This window comes from Passer montanus, unplaced genomic scaffold, assembly GCF_014805655.1.
Source record: "Passer montanus isolate IOZ18808 unplaced genomic scaffold, ASM1480565v1 scaffold18, whole genome shotgun sequence".
Lineage (NCBI taxonomy): Eukaryota > Metazoa > Chordata > Aves > Passeriformes > Passeridae > Passer > Passer montanus.
Window position 1 is genome coordinate 14,453,660 of NW_024365381.1, and position 20,416 is coordinate 14,474,075.

The 20,416-nt window shown below is 37.8% G+C and overlaps 1 protein-coding gene across 4 annotated transcripts in view; it reads right to left on the minus strand.

The window, feature by feature from the left end:
• Positions 1-329: 329 nt before the first annotated feature.
• Positions 330-20,416, minus strand: part of BAZ1A (bromodomain adjacent to zinc finger domain 1A) — a 66,360-nt gene continuing 46,273 nt past the window's right edge. For 3 of the 4 annotated variants that reach the window (XM_039705186.1, XM_039705183.1, XM_039705185.1), the window contains 9 exons: positions 17,384-17,547; positions 17,047-17,201; positions 14,383-14,531; positions 6,867-7,114; positions 6,545-6,768; positions 4,796-5,265; positions 3,619-3,761; positions 1,863-1,950; positions 330-1,332 (listed from right to left, as the gene is read on the minus strand). In XM_039705186.1, the coding sequence (XP_039561120.1) occupies positions 1,142-1,332; positions 1,863-1,950; positions 3,619-3,761; positions 4,796-5,265; positions 6,545-6,768; positions 6,867-7,114; positions 14,383-14,531; positions 17,047-17,201; positions 17,384-17,547 (1,832 nt within the window). In that variant the 3' untranslated portion in view covers positions 330-1,141. Of the gene's footprint in view, positions 1,333-1,862; positions 1,951-3,618; positions 3,762-4,795; positions 5,266-6,544; positions 6,769-6,866; positions 7,115-14,382; positions 14,532-17,046; positions 17,202-17,383; positions 17,548-20,123; positions 20,220-20,416 lie in introns of all 4 variants that reach the window. The other variant, XM_039705184.1, reaches the window with a different exon arrangement.

Here is a 20,416-nt window from a genome sequence, read left to right on the forward strand (position 1 = left end):
TAATAAATATTGAAAATAAAACTTTCAAGCATACTAAGGATACTTTAAAGAAGCTGCTGTTCAACTGAACAAATCTGTGAGTTTTTACACACTAGAGATCCAAATGAAAGATCCATACAACTTACACTACTCACGTTACGCCGGACATACTGATGGACACTTGCATCCCTCAGAGACCAGGTATCACAGTGGCTGCAGCTGCCCAGAGTGCTGGCTGGGGTACTCACATTTGACCCACATTCTGCGGTGCTGCCTCCAGCAAATTGTCCTCATTGGTAAATGGGAAGGTGGTGTAGCAGTACAACTCAAGAGGAAGTCCAAGCTCAACATACTTTGAAAAAATGTGTCACTTTATTTGTACAATTCCAAAGCTGAATGTAGAAATTTAAAAGAACAGTCCTGCAAATTTACTCATTGCTAGAAGAACTGCCAGGGACACAAGAAGGTATTTATTGATTGATCATCAAGTCAGAGGGGAATAAACAAACAAACAAACAAAACCCCACCCTCCAAAATTTAAAGTTATGGGACTTTTTTTTTGCCCCAAGTACAAATTTTATAAATACAAAACAAATTCACAAATTACTTTGAATGCTAAATAAATATCTACTTAAACTCAGACCGAATACCTCCAGCCAGCACTGGTACAGTACTTGAAAAGATATGCAGTTGTACTCATTAGTGTTGAGAAGATATGCTCAAACAAATTTTAACAACACACACAGTTTCTTCAACTGTGCTACAGCAGAAGATTTTCTCTGAGTTGATAAAGCCCTCAATACCACAGCTCCTACAAAATCTAGAGGATGAAACAATGTTATTTTGTGCAGGAAAAAGCAAAGTACTTCTGGAAGATATCTGGACACATGAATGTATTAAAAATGTACAAAACCTCTGTAAACCAGTACTGTATCCAGTACATCTATCAAAATTATTAGACACTGAATAAAACTGTAGCAAAGGTAATCTTTCCTACATTCTCCTGAGTGCTTAATATTATATTGAGAATATAGTGCAGGCCACACTTCAAGGTGGTTAAACAGCTGTTATTGCTTTAAATAGACATGACGACTGCGTAATTTAACAATCCATTTTAATGAACGTAATAAATTCCCTCAAATAATCCTTTGGAAGGCAGAGGTTAGATTCGTGACTTCTTCGCCGCGGGAGCGGTGTGGTCCACGTTACCAGATGTGATTGGAAGTCCAAGCTTTTGAGCCTGAATGTGGAAGAAAGCCTGAAGTCTAGTTCCAGCTTTTGCTTCACTTGTGTTACGAGGGTTGTATTCAAAGCAGTTCGAAAACATCAGCTCAATATCTTCAATAAATTCAGCTAGGGAATGAAATAAATTAATTTAGCATGTTTTAAGTCATCAAACAGCAGTCTGATAAACCACTATGACACCAATAAATTAGTACAGTGCTCCTATGCAGAGCTGCAACACAAAAATATCTTTAAGTGAATCAAGTTTCTATCACTGTATCGGTGCTGTTCCGTGTCAACATTCTTCAGTTTCTCTGACGAGCAATACAGGAAACACAAATCAGAGACAGGACCAACAGTACCTTTTGTAATTATTCCATCAGTGTCACTCTTTGATATTAAAGGCTTGAGAACTACCAGAAGTTTCATAGCTGCCCATTTCTTATCTATGTATGTTAGTAGGAAAGGAACTATGTTCAACAGATTTTATTTAAAAAAATATTAGTAACTACCATTTAAAAAAACCCAAAACACACCACAAAACCCTAAAGCAAACACAATTTCAGCTTTCTAATCATCCAACACAGTTCTATTTTAGGACAAGCATTTAAAGTGAGAGAACATGGTACAATATACCCCTTTCAATAAATAATACTTACATGCTAACTTATATTCACATTTATTCACTTTTTCACGGATTATATTTAAGGCAATAGGTTTTTTTATTATATCATAGTAGTCCGGTACCTAAAAAAAAAAATCCAAAAAAAAAAAGATTCAAGGACGAACAGATGGAAGCTTAAATTCTGCCTATGTAAAACATTAAAGCAAATCATGTATCAGTAAAAAGCATTTATGTTTTGCTTTTAAATAAACAGAGGAGTCCTACACAACTACTTTCATTCCCTGAACTGAATACTAGTTTTCAGGCACTGCTTTGTTTTTTCTATCATTCAAGTAGCAGATTACAACAAACATTAGCCAGCAATTTAATAAATAAATCTACTCCTAAATGCCCTGTGAACAACTATAAGAAAATTGCGTGAGCAGATAAGCATTATGCTGTTCCAGCTATTCCCATCTGTCAAGTACAAAAATTATTTCCAGTATTTTAGATTTTTAATTTTTCCTGCAATATGTTACAATATTAAAAGCTCTTTAATCATGAGTAATAACCATTTTGACTCCACTACTATTCCTTCAAAATTCAGAGATTACATTTACTTGTGTTGAAGAGCAACAAAGGAGACTGTACACAAGTACCAGAGAGAAACCACCACTCCAGAACAACTTCTACAGGGAGAAAAAGGACTGCCTAACTGGTCATTTGGATCCAAATTTGAATTCCAGTAAGCACCAAATTTAGGGTGACTGTCTCACAAAGTAGGGTGGGGGAAGCAAAAGAAAAAGGTATCTGATCCAAACATGACTTCCCCTCCTCCAAGGAAAAATACCCACATGCACTATCATGTATGTTTTAAAACCAAGATTTTGGTTATGGCCTGTAATTTTACTCTAGCTCAAGTGCAACCTGCAAACGAACCTAAAGGAAGAATTAGTAGAGAAACAGAATTAAACTGACATTTTTCATTCCTTTTCTTTTAGGAGTGCTGTTATGTAATTACTAAAAGGACAGGTATTTTTCTCTTTTTGGCTTGCTGTGCACTGCCCATTCAATGTATTCTTTACATTGTCTTAGAGGCAGCTAAAAGTTTAAACCAAAATATCAATAATGATGAAGAAAATGGTTTTATTTCAGCACCAAAATTAAGTTGAATTCTCCATCCCTCCTTGCATTCACCAGATTCTTGCCCTTCCCAACATAATTCCAATACTCTAGTAGGCAGTCACTAATCTCCATTTCATTCAAAATTCCTCTCCTCCTCTATGCTCACTTTGTTCTTTCACATTTGTACATCATTCTCTTTGTCCAGAGAGATTAACTTCCAACTATTCATGACTCTGAATTCAGTGTCTCAGGTCTTCATTAAACAGCTATCATTGCTAATTTTAGCAGAGCTCTTAAACACCAAACTCTAGATCCCCAAGAATGCCTGTGCAGAGTTGCACCAGAGGCCTTGGAAAGGACAGGCACTTTGGTAGGGTCAGATAGTTCCAGCAGTGCCTTACACTGGACAAGCCAGCGCAGCCTGCAGAAAGCAGCTTTGGGAAGTTTTATTGTAGTAAAAACCTCTGGAGCAGCACTTACTTTGGGTACCCATGTTATCATCCAGTATTTTGAAATTTAAACAAGAGGGAAATTAAGAATGAAGCTACAGCATCATCCTTTTACTGCATAATAGTTAAGATCAGCGTGATGTTGTTTCTATCTTGTTTTTATCACGTCTGTTCTCAGAATGTCTTTGCATAAATGAAAGATTAATTCAACTAATTAATTAATGACCACAAGGTTACCTGGATTTTGGAAACCAGCTTCATGAAAGGCCAGCTGTCATCATGCCGCACCAGTTCCACTATGAGTTGTTCAAAAGCTGAGAGCTCATGGACTCCGCCCTGACGGCCTGAACTTCTCCTGTTCAGTACTGGAGGAGATGATTCTGGAAAAAAACCAACCCAATACCCCACCAGATAAAAATTAAAGCCTGACAAGTAAAATAAAATAAAAATAATAAGAAGTTGAAACACCATTACTTTGGGATACTAAAACTGTAGTTTAAAAGCACAAGGCATGTAGTTTGGCCTAAAGTAATAACTACTCTCCAGTCTTGTAATTTACTACTAAAATGTCTCTCTTGTCATACATGCTAAGTACCAGGCCTTAGCTGGGTGCCTCCTCCACTGCATTAATTTTGGATGTTATTTTTCCTTCACTGATTTCAATCTTAAAACAATTTGTTAAACACTTGAAGAAAAGCCCTATTAGAGAAAAACCAGAATAAGCTGTCTGCTCCTAACTTTTACTTTCACAAAACCTCTATTCAGACTGGTTTTATCTGCTTTCAAGAATAGTCAGCAGGGTAGTTAAAGGAAAAGCTCAAAAATTCTGAATAGTGACAGACAGAATCTGTGAAGAATACAAGGCTGCTACACTGGAGTGCAAGCTCTTTTACACTCTTCAGTCTCACACTGAGTCCCTTTTGTTTTTAAAAGTTATTGTATCTTTGCAAGTATTTCCTTACCATCAAAGTATTACCTTAACAAGCAAGAACATTGTTAGCTCTATACCAGGCAGACAACATTTTTCTTCTGGTAGCAGTTTGTTGTTCTGTGTGTATATTCCCAATTTCACTACCTTCCCCCTATTTGTGTTCTTCATGGTTTAATTCTTTAATAAAATAAAATCATAAAAGCTACAAGTAAACATTTGCATTTGTGGAGGTTAAGGCACTTCCAAACTTTTGATCCATTCATTATAGAGCATATTGTGTGCAAATATGAAATTTCAAATACGGATACAGTAAATCTCAGATGGCTGAAAATTTTAAGGTTCACTTCTGTGAAAGAAAAACTGTCTCATTGGAAGTGGCAAAACTGCCTTCAACCACTACTCATAGTCTCCACGCTCTACTACACAAATATTTCAGCAAGGAACAGAATGTGGATTTTGCTGTGATAAACACATTTCTCTAACCTGTAGATTGTCGTTTTCTGCCTCTTCTCTTGGGTTTAGCAACAGGAAGAGAAAGCTTTGAAGCAGAAACTGGGAATTTCCTAAGCCGTTCACCGGGGTCTGCAGAATCCACAATTCTAAACCCTAAAGAGTTGGAAGGGCTGTTTCCCAGTGTGTTATCAGCTCTCTTTCTTCCTCTTCGTCTTCTTTGAGGACCGAGTAACTCCACAAAAACATCTGCTGGTAATGAACTTTGGCTCTGACGAGTGGTCCGGCTATTAAGTCTTAAAGTGGGCTTTGTCACTGCTGAAGAGGCTGATTTTATGTTTCTTAAACCTCTTCTGGTCATTTTGGATGAAGATTCAGTTGGCTGGCTCCGAGAAGCGTATCTTGCCTGACGCTGGCTGTTCTGACTTGAGAATGGATTGTTGAGCTTGGCTGCTCTCATTTTTAATGGAAACTTGACCTGAGATCTTCCTTGCTTTGATGGGCTACAAAGTGAACAGTTATGTTTATTTATTCCAAAATTCCATTAGTCTCTTTTCCCTCAGTTTTCTAATTCAGCATTTAAAAACCCCAGCCATTCAAGGCTGAACTGGTAAGCAGCTGGCTTGTAACCTGATGCAGTCACCCATAATCACCGTTACCTTAAATACTCCTCTGGGGTCTCTTAATGAAATATTACATGGAGTACAAACCTTAAAGAAATGATCAGAATTCTGATCACCTTTGCAGCTTATGCAATAGGAATACATTAACTGGACCACCAGCTATCAATTTCTTGAAATCACTTATTTCTCACAGCAAGTGCTAACTAGTAGGATTTCTGAACATTATTATCAGCCACATAAATAAAGTGCAGTTGTAAAATGCTACTTATAAGAGTTATGCTCTGGTCAGGGTTTATAACTAATACTCAAGACTACCCTTCCTTTACAGGGAAGAGACAAGATCCCAGAGATAAATTTATTTTCCGAGGACATGCACATTCTCTCCAACTGCTGCATCTCAACTGTCAGAGCTGCAAATAACCTTGATTTAGTCAATTCAAAAGACTACAAAAAAGAGAAGAAAAATACTCTGAGATCAGAAGTTTCCTTCAATTTTTACGTTGCTGGCATGTGCATCAAATAAAATTTTTTATTGAAATTATCACTTTATATTATTTAGTTGATTGTATAAGTGCTTTTTGGTTGGTTGTTTTTCAAAGAGGTTTTTTCTTGGGTTGTTTCTTTGTTTGGGTCTTGTTTGTTTTGGTGTTATGGTTTGGGGGGGCTTTTTTAGGGGTAAGGGTAGTTTGGTTTGCTCGTTGGCCTTTTTTAAACAGCTACTGCATTAGTCCTCAAGCCTTTCCAGTGTCATGTGGCCTCCTCTGATGGATTGTTTTCTCTAATGTTCTAATGCTGTATGCATCTAGTCCTACAAAATTCAGAAGTGGACAAAAATAATTCCAGATTTTCTCCAGAAAACCTTTGCTGTTTGAAACTCTCTCCACTTCACATTCAAACAGCAGCTGTACAGAACTGAAGCTCTGATGGCCTTCTCTCACCCATACATTCAAAGCTGGAATTTTTATCCTGAAAAGTGAACCCAAGTCCAGTGGCGCTAGCTTTTGTCAGTATTAAATCTTTTGCTAAGAGCCAAATTCACAACAAGCTGCCATTTTTCTAAAAATAAACGTATTTTTCAAACTAGAGTTTCAAGATACGTGCTCATGTGAACAACTACTCCAAATAATGATCAAGGTGGTATTTTAACAAATCTATTTACCTTATCTCTTCCTCCTCTTGCGATTCATCCTCTTCATCTTGCTCCTCTTCATAATGCTCCTCCTCACTTTGTCCCATCTCATCATAGTCTGCCTCTTCTTCCCCTTCTAGTTGTTCAGCAGTCTCTTCATCACTTTCCAGAGAAGGTCTCTGCCTGGAGGAGAGGCGTCTAGAGCGCTGTTTTGGTCTGCACTCTGGGCAAAACCAATCTCCTTCAGGAATGACCTAGAAACGGAAGGGGGGAATGAAGAGAAAAAGCATTAGCAATATGCAATTTATTCAAGTTCTGTGTGAAAAGGAAGCAGTTCTTTCTCCTGAGATACCTTCAGCTTGGGCCTGATGCAGTACGTGTGATATCCTCGGTCACAGCCGTCACAGAGCACCATGCTTTCTGCATCGCCCTTCTTCCGACACACCTTGCAGCGAGCGTTGAGGATGGACTTGGACCAGATGACACTTCGGTCCAATGTCGACAGGTGAAGGAAGACTTGGGACAAGCTGGTAGAAGAAAGAAGGGACTCTCTCCAGCGATCCAGAACTGTTTTGTAGGACCGTCCACCATCACTGGCATCTTCCATTGAAGAAGGGGATTTAAAAAAATGAGAAAAATGACAAATCCCCACAGAATTAGCAAACTTCTTTTTCAAAGATCCAGGTTATTCTAGAATAAGAGGTAATACTCTGACTGTCAAACAGACAGCAAGTAGCAAACAGACAGTAGTTCAACCTTTGTCTTATCTCTTCAGTACTGGAGTATTTTCTCCATAGTTTCCAACATGCTGGAGCTTTAAGATTTTACTCTTCAATACCTATTCAGCTTAGAACTTGCAAATACATATATCATTAATAAGACAGTAAACTCAGATATCAGATACCTGGAAATCTAATTTGATGCAATTTATAAAGTATAAAACATTACTTAAGATAATGAAAAAATGATCACATGTCCAATTTACCTTCCTTTGTATTTACACCTGAAAATCCCAACAGGTTTAAAGAAAGTACGTGAAACTTCACTGGCAAAGAACAGCTTGAAAGGCACTTCTCACCCACACTTGCTCCAGCACAGTGTTCCAGAGAGCCTTCCAGCCTCTGCCCATGCCTCACTGCTCTCACTCCTGCCCTGCACTCTGCCTTCACAAGCACCTACATCTCTGTGCATCTGACCAGGTTGGGGGACTGACCTGGATGAAACGTAACTGTTTCCCTAATACCTTTTAAGCAATGTAGCACACAGGAGGGACCTGTGGTGCACATCAAGTGTCAAAACAAGTAACACCTGAGTCCCTAGTTAAGTTAAAAATAACCAGGAAAGGGAACAGGGGTGAGAAATGAGATGGTATTTTCAAATAGTTTTGGGTTGCAATCCAGGCCATGGAAGCAGCCAGACGAACACACACACTGAGTAACAAGGGGGACAGTACTGAATGGGAATGGGCAGCTGGGAACTAGAGAAGCAAATAGGCTGTTTGGGAACCTGAGAGAAAATAGAAGGTAAAAATGACACCCTGCACTGCTGCTGCTGAGCAGAAAGGTGATTTCTTTATTGAAGCTGAAAAGTTATTTCTTGCATTTTAAAGTAAGATGGTTTGAGGACAGGAAGAGACCATACAACAGTGCTTTTGGTTATAAAGATGTCTGCAGACTTCCCTTCTAAAAGCGACAGTCCAGCTACTACTGTGTGACCTCAGCTGATTAATGATGCACTCCAGTATATAATGCCACCCTGCCTGCTGGACTACTGACACTGGGCACATGAATGGCCCATGATGCACCTGTCTGCCAAATGATTTATTCTCATGAATAGGAAGAGAAAATATCTAATAACAAATAAAATGAAAGAACAAAAATGAGACTAATTGCTCTCCTGGCAAGGCCCTTCTGCCTTCTCATCAACTGGCTGCCAGGATTTGACTAATCTTGCATACATTTGCATTAGCAGCAAGCAGCACAAGAGAAGTGACAGGAGAAGGCAGAGGATAAACAGGCAACACAGCTTCATAAATAAAATACAGCCACTCCTGAACTGCCAACCCATATTTCCTAACATTTCCTACTACTGAGACTTGAGGCTTCCCATGTTAAAATTCAGTCTTCTGAAAACAGTAGACAAGGTCCTTTTCACAGTACTGTGGTATATCTCCATGTATTTTTCTTATTCAGTAAGAAAATTAAAATCACTTAAATCAGATTTTTACTGTAACTCTTACTCCTAAAGACACTTTATCTTAAGCATATATATAGTCTGGCAAGCATTTCTTTGGCTAACAATGAGAGTTGGAGCATTATTACTTTTATTTGGAGGTTGTTTTCAGCCTGGATTGGCTCACCAATATAGTTCATCGCACAACACAACAAATATATTGCAACTGTGAATTTGCAGAGCAAGTAGAGATGAAAATTACTACTGACCACAACCTGCTTTAGCATGTCCTGCTGCTGAAACAAACAAGCCAAACAACACCCCTGTTTCAGATCCCAATTTGTAAAATAAGAATAACACTTTTTTCTTCCATCCATCATCTTTCTCATTTATATTGTTAACTCAGAGGGAGAAATGGCCTCTTTCTTTGTGTCTGAGCAGCTCTACACTGCGCAGTGGGATACCCTTCTGTCAGCTAAGTCCTCCAAGCCTTGCTACAATGCAAATGAAGTCATTTGACAGATCTATGCACTCATCTATCAATAGCTAATTGAGTTTAGGGAAGGGTTTTCCATTTTAGTTTTTCTAGAAAGGATACGAGGTTGCACAATGCTGTGAAGTTTCAGAAAAAAATGGGGACATTAAAAGAAAGGGGAAGAAAACCCCAGGATTATGTGAACAGGCAGATTTTGGTCCCAAAGTGAAAAAAAAATACAGTTCTTTATTTCTGGTTGCAGAAACCTTTTTCTTACTTTTAAATATTTGAGCTGTATTTGTTTCTTGTTTAAATCTTTGGCTTCATTACCTTCAATGTAAGGAACTGGCTACAAAATTAATTAAGTCAAAACAGTAAAAAAAGAAAACCTGATAAAATATTCAATGCTTTCTAATTCTTAGTAATACAAGTAACATTTAAAATTTACCATCTCTCTGACTAGTCTTGTCTTTCACTCTCTTCCTCCTTTTATACCCCCAGTGGTGCCTTTCATCATCTTCTGCATTACCTAACATTAAATTCATAGAGTTATTTCAAATACCTTTTTGAAGCATGGCAGATTATTTTTTAATTAATTTTTATATTCCATAAATGTGTAGTCTAAAAACACGACTTGAACCATGAACAGTGGTTCTCAATATGTGCAGACAGTGAAGGGTAAGGGAGTACTGTGCAGGGAGGAACTGCACATCCCAGTGTTCACTCTGACTCCAAGACAAACAGAATGCTTGAACTAAAAGCTCTGAATCCAACCCTGCCTTACCTTTCTGTCCATCTCTGGTACAAATGGCCACAGGAGCAGACCCTAACCACAGCTTTCTCTCTCAGCAATTTGTTTGGTGCGTGCTACCACAAACCCCCTCACAGCTCAAGAAATGTAGCCAGGTTATGGGCACAGTTCTCAAGGACCAAGAGAATCAGTTCATCAGCCCACTTGAAACAACGTATTTTGGATGGTTTTGTGCAGGTGTGTTCTCAAGTATTAAAATGATTAAATTAACCTCTCAGGAAGGAAGAGCCATGGTCAACCTCATCTGCTCCAATTACAAGGCACCTTCTTTGACTGCCTTCTTTGAAGAGTAAACAAAAATTCTGTATCATAAAAAAGCCCATTTCCACCTTTGCTGCCTCTGCTCATGAAATTCTGCAGGGAAGTAATGAAAGCATAAGAAAAAAGTATGTGTATATATATCTATTATATCCCAGGATACTGTTGGAAGGTGTCTGATACTATTATGAGGACAATTATAAACAGGAAAGGAAACAGCTTTGGGAATACAGGAAACAAAGATAAAATCTAAAAAGAAAGGAATTTAATAAAAACAAGCAAAAAGGAACAAAGAAGTTGGTTTTGTTTTTTTTCTGTCATGCAAGAAGTGCATGGCACAAGTTACAAAGCAGGCAAATGGTTCCCTCCATCAGTCTCAAAGGTGCTCCCATGAATTAGAATCCAACATTTTGCATGGAAATCTGAAGGATGCTTAAATGACTGAAGTCCTGAACTAGTCCAGGAGGCAGACTTTTTTTGTGGATGCCTCACTGAACTCCAGGACAACCAAATCACTTCATCATTTTATACCTCAACTTTCACATCTCTGTAAAAGGAATGATGAGACCTATTACTGCACTCCAAAGTATTTTGAAATGCAAGGAAGAGTAAAAAAGATTAAATATTTTTCTTCTTCTTAAAAAAGAAGAAAAATTCGCAATAAAAACTGCTTGTATTTCTTCCTTATCAAACAATTTTTTTTCTGAGAAGCAGGACTTCAGAGTTTCCTTCAAACAACTATTCAAAAAAGAAAAAGGCTTTTTTACATCTTAACTCTGAAAATTTTGAAGGAAAACAATGTACTGTAACTACACTCCCTCCTTTCCATGAGTCTCCTGTAACATCACCTTGGGTTGCACTGAAGGAAGAAAACCCAAATTTTCATAGTAATATTTAATGAAAAAATTTCAAAAAGACAGTTCATAATTAAGAAATGCATACAATTTAAATCATGTTACATTTGATCACCAGACAACAGAAGATTAGTGGGCAAGTAGCAGCTCTGTGAGGCTGAAGGGGCCATTTCTGGGGTTTCCAGATCTCCTTTCACATTGCTATCTTCTCTGTCAGTCTTTTCTTGCTCTTCCACTTGAACATTTGGTATGCACCTCAACTCTAAACCTATCAGAATCACCAGCAAGGCTCTTGGCAGCCTGATAGAGCCTCAAACAAAAACGGAGCTGAGAGCAGCAGCTGGTCCTTTTATTGCTGTGCTGGGTCCCTTTGTCTGCTCTGCACCCTGGAGGCCACCAGCATAAACCTGCCAGTGACTGCAGGGAATTTCAGCGTGCTGGCTTTAGGACTAGCAGCCATAAATGAAAACTAAAAATTGTTAAGTATGGCTCCATTCCCTAATAGGAACAGAGCAGATAAAGACAGGGATAGAGAGGGCAAAGAAACTTCACAGTGAAAGCAAGAACTGAAATAATGACAAAGACAGCATTTTCAGTGTGGTTTAAAGCAGAAATGCAGGGGCACTCTTTTTACTACAAGTGTTCCCCTCTATTGCTACAAAAGCACAGCTCACAGCACTTGCTTGACTTCCAATATTTTTACTTCAATGGTAACTCAATCAGCCAAAAAAGGTGGGATGATCAGATTTAACATGAAAAACAGATATGCAAGGCATTTTGTCCAAGGGGGGAGTTCCCTTGCATAAATGGAACAACTATTAAAAAAATCCCTCCTATTGGAAAAAAGAAAAAAAAAAGGATGAGTGCAGAGACACAGTAATCTATGTAAGAACAGTAAAACAAAACCAAAAACTCCTCAAACTAAACCCCAGTGGTTACAAACTTAGAATTAATTTCTATCATCAGAAAACTGTTGGTTACACTCTAGAGGGGTCAGGGAAAAAAGGCATCAGAGCTTGGAGCACACAGCAGTCCTGAAAAACAAGTGTCCACTTTTCATTAAAAGCACTACAAACACCTCCTTGTCAAGCTAAGTAGAGAACATTTCTATGTCTGTTGTACATATACAATCTTGCCTTCATTCAGATTCACCTCCTGCTAAAAGCAGCCCATTACGCAACTCAAAACATGAGACATTTGGCACCAAAAAGCAAGAGGGAACCTGACACTGTCACTTAATGATTAGGGCAGCAAGCCAGGCCAGAGGACACCTGGGATCCTGCCTGCTCCTCAGCAATGTAGGTTATTCTATACATTACTGTAATCTTAGAGCAGTAGCATTTTTCACAGCAGAAGAGATGCGCGGGCACATTACAGTAAACAAACATCAGAGATTTAAGACACGCAAAATGTGTATATTTGCTTTCCTTATATACTCCCTTTGCCACTCAGTATAAAACACCTAAGAGAACAGAATTTTCAAGTTAAAAAAAAAGCCAACCCACCATCACTCCAAAGGTAAGGCAAAAACATGAACCAACATAAGATTATGGCAGAGTTGAAACCACCAAAAATAAAGTTTTTTAGCAGTCTTCTTTCTCTCCAATACTTCTGGGGCATTTTTCTTCTTTTAGTCTTTTTCCTCTAACTCAGGATGCACGATCAATGGCCACAGCCTGCTAATAACCATGTTTTTCCCCTTAGGGGAATAGTCAACTTACAACTGTCAGCAAGGGACTGTCAGCAAAATACTCACAGACCTCGTATGGAAATGGAGGCATATAATGCACAATGTATTTACAACTTGTACATGAAAAGTAGGACAAATGCTAGAGGCACTGTCAATTAACTGTTGCACAGGTTGCAATCTAGTCATACAGCAGGAAATAAGCTGTATCATGCCTGGCTTGGAAAGTGCACACATATTTGAGTTGACCAAACACTCAGCCAAGTAAAGCTTTTAAACAGCTGCAGTTTCAACTATTCCTGTGCTCTCCCCTTTCATCTCAATCATTTGCTGCACTTCCCTCTTCTAGAGGTCATCACACTGATATCAAAAGCTTGTGGAAGGGAACCCATGCCCACGTGTCAGTCTCTGGCACAAATCTTGCTCAAAGCCATCTTCAGTGGCAACTGATACCCAGACAGCAGGCTCCATGCAGGAGCAGCCAAGATGCAGAAACAACTTCAGGTCAACTGTGCCAACAGGGCATTAACATCTTGTGTTAACACACCAAAACCTGCATTTTTGTCTAACAGCAGAGTCTGCCAGAGCAGAAGGATTTTATGCACAGTGACTTTCAGAGGAGAATATCAGTCTACAAGGGTGTGTAGCAGTTGCTGCTCTGGAGGACCCTGGAATGCACTGTGCTGGCAAACCAGAGGTGAGAGGTAAAGCAGCCCAGCAAGCACAGAGCACAGCTCATCCCCAGTGTGCCATCAACACAGGAAGTCTGACCAACACAGCCACCTTGGCAAGGAGGAACTACCTTGACACATTTCCCTAAGATCAAAGTCCACTTCTGAATTGTAAAAGGATCCTAAGGAATCCAGACCAGAGGGATCATGGGAGAACAAACTGACTATGCACTTTGGACCTTCTCTCTCACCTCTGGAGCCTCATCAGAGGAAGTCAAGTAAGAAGTGTCAAAGTCAAGCTGTAATCCTGCTTTGGTTTTAATTTTTCTTACAACCTTTTATTTCGAAGTTTTACAGCACAAACTCAAAACCTGAGAATTTTAATGTTTACAATGTAAGTATTTCCTATACTTCACTGTAAGTATGCTGTCATTGCTGAACAAGGTGATCAAGGTAAATTAGGCCTATATTGCTTTCACTGAAACAGTATAAAAAGAAGAAAACATTTTTGCAACCTAGAACTGCATGATATACTGGTCTCAACAGTAATTCTGAACTAGTGCTCCCCCAGAAAGCTCGATCATTTCTGCCTAAGGGTACAACTTGTCTGCCAATGCATCAGTATAACTGTAGCAACACATAAACAAGGTCACTGAAAAAAAATCTATGTTAAATAAGCACGCATTTAAGAATTTGATTTGATAAGTTCATTAAGACATTATATATATACATATATATTAAAAAACATCAATATATATGTGGGTGTGTTAAATTTTTGTTCTTTTCCTCAAGATGTCCTTCCAAAGCATCCAGTCTTACAAAAGAAGCAAGTGGGTTTGGGGTCAGGGGTCTTACTGCAGTGTTAGGTTGGATGTGCTTGGTTTGTTAGTTACAAAATCCTACACAAGACCAGAGACATAGTTTCAATTCTGAGACTTACCAAGAGGTGCTTTGAGGAACCTGCGTTCAATTCCTTGCTCTATCTGAAGCAGTGCAGATGCCAAGTAGTGGACCACATTACTGACTGGCTGAGGAGTACTTGTGCTTGTTGATGCAGCACTTGGAGCTTCGGTTTTTAACCCAACAAGTCTAGAAGAGAAATGTATTAAATTATCTTTGAAGTCTGAATACCAGAGGATACTTGCAAATGTGTCTACAGAAGTTTCTTATTTTAACTCCATGTACTCGCATGGATTACTGACATGAACGGGTACCACACAGTGTGATGAGCTATCCTAATGCTTATGTTTGCTCAGCTAGCCTAGCTGATCTAGACAAATCATCTGTGGGTAACAGTTATACAAATTGCAAGAAATGTGGATGACAAATTTCAAAACAATTAAGATTTCCAGAAAATCTGATGTGACATCCATCAGCCAGTTTATGACAGATTTCTGTGAAGAATGTAGTCCCAACAACTCTTCAGTGAAAACACTTCCAGTGGCAAAGTGTAGTCTTTTAGAACGCATCCACCTGCAGAAGTTCAACTACACAGAACCCTATAATTCCAAAGATTTTTGAAAAGAAAATTAAAAAATAAAAACAAAGTAATTTTTAAATGTAAATCAAGAATTGTTAACTTTTATGTCCTCATGCTTGGAGGATCTTTATAAAATACTAATTTTTTATGTATGGGTGGTTAAAAAACCTCCCAAACAATTAAAAAAAAACAAACCTAAAAAAACTCTGCAACCATACAAACAAACAAACAAGCAGACCACCAAAGAGGTAGTTTTCCAATAAAACGGGAACAAAAGACTAAGTAATAATTTCACAATGTAGCTAATCTTTCTGAACCACGAACATTAAGTAATGTGTAGGAGAGCAGCTCACACTACTGAAAATAAAATTCCATTTCTACTTGTGATTTATAAAAAATTACTAATTAAAACTGTCTGGATTGTGCCTTATTCTCGTGAATAAGCAATGCTTTTGGTTGTCCCTGTTCTTTTTTCACACTTAAAAGCTGTTCATTACATTTTGCAGTCACACACATTTTGAGAGCCTGAAAGCAAATAAAAAGAAAGCTGCAGAGTTATTTACATTTCACTAGTCAAACTCCAAGGTCTTAATGAGATGTCACTAGCTCTGAGGTGGATAAAAAGCCCCACATCAAAAGCAATCTGTCACATGATTTCAGAATCCCATACTCTGATTTAATATGCAAGACTTTATTAGAGTAGACTTTATTCAGAAACTCTGATGGAATCAGTATCAAATGGAAAAAAATTAAGCTACAAAGTTCTGCAGTTGAATTGAGAGTTGGCAATGGAACAAGTACCTAATGTTAAGTGGAAACAGATAAATTTCAGCTTCTTAGTTAAAACAGTGGAATACTTCCTATATTGTGGTTTTCAGGAACCAAATGTCTGTAAATTGTGTAGTTAATATAAAGGATTATCCCATCCATTTTGCATGGAACTAGAGAACTCTGATTCAAAGGACAGTCTTACAGGAAAATTCTAGTTCACAGTGATGAATGAGAACTGAAATGAAATGAGAAAAAAACCTGAAGAACTTCAAATTCCTAACATCCAACAGAGCATTCATTAGTCCACTCAGAAACACAGCTTTTATAGAAATCTAACAGCAGAAATGTCACAAATATTTAAGGCAAACAGTATATTAGTACAATGACTGTCTTGAAAGAATCTTTTTTCCTGAAGTATTTCAATATTCACACCCTATCAAGAGACACAATTTCAAACGCATTAACTATATTAAGGTAGACCTTTATTTCTGACAAGTACGCAACTTCGGAGAATTAAGAATTTAGAAATCTTCGTCATTTCTGAAGTTTTATTTACAACAAGAACTGCTATCAGAGAGCCATATCTGTCTCAAATGTTTAAAAATCAAACACCACAAAACACTTTACAGCTACTACACTGTAGGATTTGAGGTTTCCTTCCTTTTACTATGTTGCAGCTTGCTCCACAGAAATATTATCATTCCTAAATGATGTAACATCAAATCTCCATTTCGCTGCTAGGCTTAAAGTTAATCCAGACCATGGCCAGTTGTCCTGTTGGCTCTTACCATGACTCACAAGGTAAGTAAACATGCCAGTTCAACCAGAGATTTGTTACCATTACCATTTTTCTTTTTCGACACCATTAGTCTTTTCAGAAATTGAAGTGTTTTGATTTTGTTGTTTTGTTTGGAGGTTTTTGGTTGTGTGTCTTGTTGGAAGTTTTTTTGTTTGTGTGAGGTTTTTTTGGTTTGGGATTTTTTTGGGGGGAGGTTCTTCTGAAAAACACATCATCAATCGCCAGTATCATTTTACCCTGCATTTAAAATTACTTTAAAATGAATCCACATGTTCCTTTGATAATTACTGTTTACTTTGAGTAGTGTCATACCAGAATACTGAAAGATGTAAAAATTGATGCCTTAGTCTTATATGGTAATAGAACAGCATCATTTACAGACTATAAACCAAAGTAAAATCCTGCATTTTAAGATTTACAGTCTTAAAAATCACCATGTGGAAGAATTTGAAGGTAAAAATAATTTGAAGGTCAAAAACTCCCCAGCCAAATAAAACCAGAGCACTGCTATAAAACTCACAGAGAAGAACCATTATTTAAACTATAGCTCTTACCTGTCTTTCACAATAAACTTATCATGATCATCAGTTTCCATTTCTTCAGCTTCTTCATTCACAGTTTTAATAATGCCATTTTCTTTGTTTTCATCATTCAGAAACTCATATCGCCCATGTTCTAGGGCTGCTCTCCAAGCCTGTCTGTCTGTAACCTGAAGCAAACATACAAATTTGAGGTTTCTAAAGAATCAAAGGACACAAGCTTTTAGTACCCATTACTATCTACATTTAATTTAATTATGCTTTTAGTAAAACCATTGCATGAAAGAGTTCTCACTTAGGTTACAGACTTGATGGCACCATTATGTTCTTACACTCTACCATTTACAAGTACCTTAATAGCCCCCAATGTTCCTTGGTAGATCCTGTCTTCAATGTCCAAAAGAAAGTCCCTAAGTCTCAGTTCAAGCTGCTTCTCTGCAGATGGGTGAGATCCATCGTGGACATTCTGCATCCTTCCCCGTCCTACAGGAGGTCTGACATCACTTTGAGGTTTTTCTGCAAGAACAGCAAGTAATTTGGTGTTAGTAGATCTTGTTCCTTTAAAGCAGCTGTTGGCAGAGGGAACAATAGTACAAGACAGAACAAGCTGAAAACATGGGTTCAAAATTCCCTTCCTGTAAGTAGGTGTCAACACCAACATCTGTGCCAACTAAGGAATCTGATTCAACCAAGCAGGGTAATGATGACCAATACATGACTGGCATCCACTCACAACAACTCGTGAGAGAAATCCTTGTTAATTTAAAAGTAGTTATTCTGTCTTAAAATTCTTTGAAAGTAGTAGAGCAATGCTGGTGTTACTTATCTAAGAGGAGGAAAAAAAGAGAATGAAGTCACATTTCTATTACTTGATTGCTCTTACTTTACAAGAGAACCCTTCAACTGTCTTTTGTGCATGTATCTTTATCACAGAAACACTTAAAATCAGCATGTGCAACTGAAAATCATAAATAACTAACAGAAAAAGACAAGATAAAATCTCTTAAAAACCTAACCTTGGAACAAAACAAAAAGATAAGATGATACAGGCACAGACAAGACTGACTGTGTCCTCTAATTAAAGGCAGTGAAAAAAGGAGCAAGACACCATGCTAATTTATGAAAACAAGGTGAGAGCTGATGATGATGGGCTTTCAAGTAAAAACCTACTCCCAAGAGAACTCTAAGTTAATGCAAAAACTCAAAAGCCACAGGAAAGAGCTGAAAGTCTGCCCAAATCCTAAGTTAGTCTCGCAAGTCTGCATAGGTGGTGAACATTTTTGTTCACAGAATTTACCTTAAGGTACATGCAACAATTTAAGAGGTATTTAATAACTAACAAAAATAAAGTGTTGCTAAGAAAGCACGGCATGAATTTCTAAGGTGCTCTCAATTGCTGAAACAATTCCCTGTACTGAAAGTCATCATGCAAATACTCTCAAAATGTAGACTAGCAACTCTAATGGCTGGAGGTGGGAAAGGTCTTTTTTAGTTTAAAAGCAAAGAAGAAATGCATTATTTTTTCTTGAGTAAACTAGAAAAAGCAGAACTAGAAAAGCAGCAACTGCTTTTCAAGTAACTGACAAGAAGAATTTAGTGGATACAGGAATAAAATCAAGTAATAGCACATATCAATTTTATTTCCATGCTCTTTTGAGCAGGAACTGAAAAAGGCAGAAGCACAGGCCACACTGCAGGAGAACCCCTCTTGTCCTACAAATCATTTGAGTGAAGGCAAAAGGGCAGCATCTGGAGTCCACAGCAGAAGAACTCCCAACCCAGGACATCTACATGTGGCTATTTATCCCTGCTCATCACACAGTGGTTTGGCACCACTGATTATTGGACCACTGCATTTGAATTTTCTCGATCACTATTCAAGTGAAGTTTAAAGCTGCCTCTTTTTTTAAAATTAAAATCAATTATTAAACAGTTTTTCTACAGCTCTAACATTAAAAGAAAAGAAAAATCTGTGACTGTGGACATCGAGTTACTTCAGAGCAGAAAGCAACATACAAAATACAGATAAAGGTGCAGCAATTAAGAAAATAAGGAACCATATGTACAAACTCCAACATATCAGAAGGTGATGGAGATTTTCTCACAAAAAAAAACCCAATATAGAAGAAGGGCCTCAAAATAAAGCTTAATTACTGTGCAAAAACTCTGTCCTGTGCTAGTTTCCACCAAAAGAAATGGTAGATCAGTTATAAATTTAGCAGTATCTGATGTGCTCACAGCGTGTCCTAGCATACCCACTCCAGGAAAACAGAACTGATGTCTGCTGTGAATAATATTCCCTTGCCCCAGTACAGATAACCCCAGATCCTCAAGGTAATTTGTCATAATTAAAAACAAAATGCAATTTCTTAAACATCACCCTAGGGAGTCTCACTTTGGTAACACTGTCTACCCACCAACACGCTATAAGCAAGCCAGCTGTAAGCCTGTACATGCAGAGTTTTATCTGTGACTGAAGCCAACACCTTGCCAATAAATGGCAAAGTACTTGGCTAGGAGAAAAAGGAAATAGCCCCAAATCCTAGGTCTAGGCTGGTGTTCAGTACACTCCTACGTTTAAAAACCCATAAAAACATCTGCTAGCCTGCTGCTTCCTTCTGTACTGAGTGTCTGCCAAAGGAAGAAAAGGGAAACAAAATCCAGAAAAGAATAATATCACAAAATTCCACTGCACTGATGTTAATCCATGTAACAACCAACCTAGCTACATGGCTTTTTAGCACGTATTAACTTTTATTCCACAGTTAATCTTTTTCCAAAATTAAAATTACTTCCTAAAGTTATGTGTTAAAAGCCAATTCCGGTTAACTAAGCAGTAAGATCACAGAAAAATTATTGCTTTTTTTTAGCATGAAACACCAGAAAATACCACAAAGATCTGTCAAGCAGGAAGAAAAAAAATGGAAGGCAGGGAAAAAAACCAAACGTGTTTTCCATTGAGTGAAAAAAAGCTTAAGAATAATTCTTAGATCTTAGAAATTACAGTTAAATTAGAACTAGAGATTTCTATAATAGTCTATATAGAAGTTTTATCTGTAGAATCAAATTAAGACCAAGAACCTTTCATTTACCTGGAATATGGAATTTCTCCACAGGAAAACTGCTTAGTTGTTCATATATTCTACTTTTTTCTTGTAAAAGAGTTTCTTTTAAGGCACTCTCCCTATGTCCTCGGGAATTATTTAAAAACCCATAAAAACATCTGCTATCCTGCTGCTTCCTTCTGTACTGTCTGCCAAAGGAAGAAAAGGGAAACAAAATCCAGAAAATAATATCACAAAATTCCACTGCACTGATGTTAATCCATGTAACAACCAACCTAGCTACATGGCTTTTTAGCACGTATTAACTTTTATTCCACAGT